We start from the raw sequence: 6,058 nt of genomic DNA, 5'->3' as shown, positions 1-6,058 counted from the left end.
ATAAGGCTAGGTAGAAGGACACCTCAGTCCCATCAGCCAACATAAGGCTAGGTAGAAGGACACCTCAGTTCAATCAGCCAACATAAGGCTAGGTAGAAGGACACCTCAGTCCCATCAGCCAACACAAGGCTAGGTAGAAGGACTCCTCATTTTAAATCCCTCAATATAAATATCCTAATTTGACTTTATATGATAAAATATAATGTCCTTTTATTCCACAACGCTTCATGAAGGAACCCATCAACAATCCTGTTCACTTCACACTGCACTCAAAAAGGCACCATTTTTTTTTCTTAATAAGTGTTTTTTTCATTCCTATTCATCACCTACCTGCATCTTCATCATAGCCTGGTCTCAGATCAGTTGGTGTTCTAGCCAACTCCATACAACACAAACAGTTTGGCGTGCATTGAGGCTGAGTAACAAGGAGCTGGCGTGATGGCACATACAGACTGGAACTCAGGCTATATTCAGCTCACTCTTTTTTTTCCCCCCCATCAGGAAAAAAGAAAGTGAAGGACAAACAGGAACAGGAAATGTCACAGATCACCATTAGGTTGAATGAATTATATCACATCCAAGATCTTTTTTTAATGACCAGAGGCTTAGGTACTGGAAACTAAAGGGACTACTTTTTGTAACACAGTAAATACAAGATGGCGGCTGATGTTACGTTCTGTACAATAGTGTCTTCTCTGCAGACTGCGGCCATTACCAATATGTATTTGGGTACTTTTTTTTATCAAACATAATTTTGGTGTTTTTCACTGTATGAGAAGATCCATGAGGAGAAACAGAGACCTACATTTTGAGATGACAAGTGTTTACGATCGTGATTTATTCTCCGATCTGTCTGTAATCCCTGCATTCTCTCAACCCTGTTCTATTGGTTGCACAGTGACCTATATTTCTCTCATCCACATAAGGGTCTTCTGTTAGGTAATAATAGCAGTGTTTTTTTTTTTTTAATCCAGAGTTCCGGCAATAGGATGTCAAACACCTCGCATATCAACGCCACACCCATCTGATTACGCATATCAACGCCACACCCATCTGATTACGCATATCAACGCCACACCCATCTGATTACGCATATCAACGCCACACCCATCTGATTACGCATATCAACGCCACACCCATCTGATTACGCATATCAACGCCACACCCATCTGATTCCGCATATCAACGCCACACCCATCTGATTCCGCATATCAACGCCACACCCATCTGATTACGCATATCAACGCCACACCCATCTGATTCCGCATATCAACGCCACACCCATCTGATTACACATATCAACGCCACACACATCTGATTCCGCATATCAACGCCACACCCATCTGATTACGCATATCAACGCCACTCACATCTGATTACGCATATCAACGCCACACACATCTGATTCCGCATATCAACGCCACACCCATCTGATTACGCATATCAACGCCACTCACATCTGATTCCACAGCTGCACATTCCTTCATAGCACCTTGGAGTAGATTGTCTCATCATGTTTGATCTAAACGATATCACATTTATATTCACTTTTTTGAAGCTCCGTTCATTTCTGGGTGACAAATTGGCAAGGCTGACCCTGTATAAATTCCATCAGTCAAGACTGTCAGTACACATTTTGACAGATAGACAGACTGTCAGTACACATGTTAACAGACAGACAGACAGACAGACAGACAGACAGACAGACAGGACACATGTTGACAGATAGACAGACAGACAGACAAACAAACAGACAGACAGACCAGATAGATAGACAGACAGACAGCCCAGATAGACAGACAGACAGACAGACTGTCAGTACACATGTTGCCAGACAGACAGACAGCCCAGATAGATAGACAGACAGACAGTACACATGTTGACAGACAGACAGACAGACCAGATAGACAGACAGACAGACCAGACAGACATACCAGATAGACCAGACAGACCAGACCAGATAGACCAGACAGAGAGACAGACAGACAGACAGACAGACAGACAGACAGACAGACAGACAGACAGACAGACCAGATAGACAGACAGACAGACAGACAGACGATATTGACTGGATACAAAGAGGTAGGCCTTGTCTTAAGGAGAGACAGAGACAGAGACAGAGACAGAGACAGAGACAGACAGACAGACAGACAGACCAGATAGACATGTTGCCAGACAGACAGACAGCCCAGATAGATAGACAGACAGACGATATTGACTGGATACAAAGAGGTAGGACTTGTCTTAAGGAGAGACAGAGACAGAGACAGACAGACAGACAGACAGACAGATAGACAGACAGAGACACAGTATAATAAAGAGGTTGTTCTATAGCTGCCTGCTCCATCTCATATCATCATGACACATTGTAGTGCTACTTCAAAGCATACAGTAAAATACACATAGTGATGTCAAATTCTTTAAGAAATATCAATTGATTTATATTGATAACATGAAATATTCCCCCCAAAATAGTTTAGGAAATGAGAGGACATGATTAAACATTAGAATCATTACGTATACCGCAATTACACACTAATCAGGTATCTATTTTACCACAAGGTTTCCATCTATTCATTGATTAGGAAATGCTATTTGGAAGTTTCACAGATTGAGAGACAAGACTCTACCAACGTAAAACATGACTTTACATCGACATTGACACCATATCCAAGACTCCCATTTCAAAACGACAATCGTTGGCCAGTGGCCAGGTCTGCCAGGTTGGCCAGGTCTGCCAGGTCTGCCAGGTCTGCCAGGTTGGCCAGGTCTTAAGCAGGTGTAGTTGATGCATAATGATTCTGTAGCACCTGTTGTCATCAAATGTTCACATCTGAATAAATGACAAAATCGTCAATAAGGCTGTCGTTGATTGACACCTGTGGGGTTGTGCATCCTCATTGGCACCCTATTCCCTATATAGTGCACTCCCTTTGATCTGAACCCTATTAGCCCTGGTCAAAAGTAGGTGCATTATATAGGGCATAGGGTGCCGTTTAAGGGCGTAACCCTGTCCCTCAAAATTCTTCCTTCAGCATCACTCATGTGCCTTCCACCCTCCAGGGGGATAAAATAAAATCCAGGCCGTTTTAGGTCTAGGTAGTGACGGCCAGGGTGAGATCCAAGCCGGGCCTATGACTGCGTGGTAACCGCCAGGGTGTTGACATATCCATGGGGACACATATCGTTCTCTGAGACACAGTGAGAGAACTGCGCCGGGTTGCTTCCCTCACCGAACCTCCTGACACCCCGCACTGTGAAACACTGTTCTATCAGCTCCAGACACTTACAGGCCAGGAAGAACATATTCTTGAACATGAACACTGAGACGGGCATCTCGTGAACATACACCTGGAAACACCGCACCACCAGAAGTGGGGCGTTGACCAACACACCGACCAGGAACCTAGCCCAGACCCAGCGACAGCGCATCTCGGAGGCTGTCAACTCGTATAACCACACCACTGGGACGCCCAGGGCGATGAAATACACCGAGATGACCGTGTATTTTAAATAGACCGTCGGTATCTCGTTCTTCAGAAACAACTCCACCAGGGTAAAACAGTCTGCGAGGTCCAGACAGGTGGTTATGAAGCAGCTTTGGGACCGGTGGCGCGTAGCTCCGTTCTGGTCCTCGGTGATAGAATTGACGAGACAGTAGAGTAACGGGACCGAGAGCAACGTGATAATCTTAAATCCGGTTACACCGAACGGAACTTTGAGCGCGATGAGATCTAATATCGAAGTCTCTAGAATGAGGACTATTTTAGGGGTGCAGGCGATCACGTAGATTAACCAGGCCAGGTAGGCGTAGGTAAACTCGCCGAGGTTACAGCCGAATATAGAGTTCTTTTGGTGGAACCCACACGCACGCTCTCTCTTGCTCCTGGCGTTCTTCATGAAGAAGATCCCCCAGCCAGAGATCACCACCAGATCCGTGGCGATCCACGAACACCAGTACAGATCCGTGAAGATAATGAGGTAGAAATCTAGAATGCCTCCTTGGAATATCAGAATGAGGAAACACAGGATCTTGTAGAGAACGTTCCTCTTGGACCGCTGGCCGAACAAGGGAGCGGTCTGCATGAATTCCTCAGAGGTCATGATATAGGCGTCTGTAATAGCGGAGGATACTCCGGATACCAGCGGCTTGATGGAGCTCTCGTCTGGGTTGATACTCCCCGCGGACGTCTGTGTGTCCCTCCTGGACGAGGCGCTACGTATGAACAGCTGTCCGACTCCGTAGTCCGGGGCTAATGAAACCGGTGAGTCCGGGCAGATCACAGCTGCTTGGGGATGGGGATGGCTGGAGCTGGCCTTGGGGTTGTCGGCGGCACCAATTTCTGCTATCATTGTATGCATGTATTTGCGCGTTCGCTTCCCTTTCTCTCTCTCTTCTTTTTCTTCCCTGGTTTGGTAGTGATATATGCTTTTAGCACAGAGTTTCTAAACCCAGAGGCGCAATATCGCGATACTTCCGGGAACAAGCCAGTGTTGAGGGCTTGAGAAGTCAATGAGAGACGTGAAAAATTCTTCCTTAGTTAACTTTCTCAAAATCTAAAGGCACAACCTATATTCGAGCCAATGTCTTAAGTAGTTGAACGTGTTGCCACTCCAACTTCGTGAAAGTGACAAACTGACACGTTTTAATTTTCCTTAAAAAATGACTTTATATTGAAGGAGTGCCTTTAATTTGACGGCATGCACAATGACGTAATTTTTACGCATGCGCCTAGCTTGCCAACATTGCCATGACATCGCCTACAAGCGTGATCGGAGATTTTTATTGGAGAAGCAGTTTCTACCCGTCTTCCTACTGTACTGTCTTTGCTTTTAGGTTGGAGAGCGATAGGGGGCGCGGCGTAAACCAAGGCATGGTATTTCTCTCCCACTGGAATGAAATGCGGTGGACGGAATTATTGCTGTGTGCAGATGCGTATCACCAATCGTTTTGTTCTTTTTTTGAGCTTTCCAGGATTTTTAAATTGAGACTCCTTTCCCAATAATTCCGCAACATTGGACACGAATCATACTGTTGATATAACGGTTGATCTATCCCTAGGATTTGTTAAGCAAAATCCCTTGGTATTCTAGGAGTGCCTGGCAATTGATAGGCAAGGCTATTTATAAAGTGAGGAGCCAGGAATAGATTAGTTATAATTCCATCACCTCTTCAGAGGTGTTATACAGGAAGTAGAGGCTTCATGTCTAGAGGTGACAGGAAGTAGAGGCTCTAGCCCTATAGCTCTGGTGCAGGGCGTCGTTGTGCTCTCACCATCCATCACTATCTATAATGAGCTAGCAGCCTGAAGACACCCTGGACCAGAGCTAGTCTAGCCCTCTGGTCTGAAGCATTTCTAGCTGAATCCTCCAGTAGAGTAAATGGACTACTGGTGTCTCCATGTGTCCAGAACACCAGGACCTCAGTTACCCAGGCTCCAGCCCACCCTGTTAACTGGACTACCAGAACCTGTTACCCAGGCTTCATCCCACCCTGTCTCCATGTGTCCAGAACACCGGGACCTCGGTTACCCAGGCTCCATGTATCCAGAACCTCGGTTACCCAGGCTCCATGTATCCAGAACCTCAGTTACCCAGGCTCCATGTATCCAGAACCTCAGTTACCCAGGCTCCATGTATCCAGAACCTCAGTTACCCAGGCCCCATGTATCCAGAACCTCAGTTACCCAGGCCCCATGTATCCAGAACCTCAGTTACCCAGGCCCCATGTATCCAGAACCTCAGTTACCCAGGCCCCATGTATCCAGAACCTCAGTTACCCAGGCCCCATGTATCCAGAACCTCAGTTACCCAGGCCCCATGTATCCAGAACCTCAGTTACCCAGGCCCCATGTATCCAGAACCTCAGTTACCCAGGCCCCATGTATCCAGAACCTCAGTTACCCAGGCTCCATGTATCCAGAACCTCAGTTACCCAGGCTCCATGTATCCAGAACCTCAGTTACCCAGGCTCCATGTATCCAGAACCTCAGTTACCCAGGCTCCATGTATCCAGAACCTCAGTTACCCAGGCTCCATGTATCCAGAACCTCAGTTA

The 6,058-nt window shown here is 46.4% G+C and overlaps 1 protein-coding gene across 1 annotated transcript; it reads right to left on the bottom strand.

Moving 5' to 3' along the window:
* Positions 1 to 3,114: 3,114 nt before the first annotated feature.
* On the bottom strand, positions 3,115 to 4,353 carry LOC139395360 (transmembrane protein 121B-like). The gene has a single exon (XM_071142928.1). The coding sequence runs from the start codon at positions 4,351 to 4,353 to the stop codon at positions 3,133 to 3,135; it is 1,221 nt and encodes a 406-aa protein (XP_070999029.1). The 3' UTR covers positions 3,115 to 3,132.
* Positions 4,354 to 6,058: the final 1,705 nt, after the last annotated feature.

The sequence above is a fragment of the Oncorhynchus clarkii genome, unplaced genomic scaffold, assembly GCF_045791955.1.
Source record: "Oncorhynchus clarkii lewisi isolate Uvic-CL-2024 unplaced genomic scaffold, UVic_Ocla_1.0 unplaced_contig_10308_pilon_pilon, whole genome shotgun sequence".
Taxonomy (NCBI): domain Eukaryota; kingdom Metazoa; phylum Chordata; class Actinopteri; order Salmoniformes; family Salmonidae; genus Oncorhynchus; species Oncorhynchus clarkii.
The sequence above is the reverse complement of the archived record's forward strand: the minus strand, read 5'-3'. Positions and strand labels throughout refer to the sequence as shown.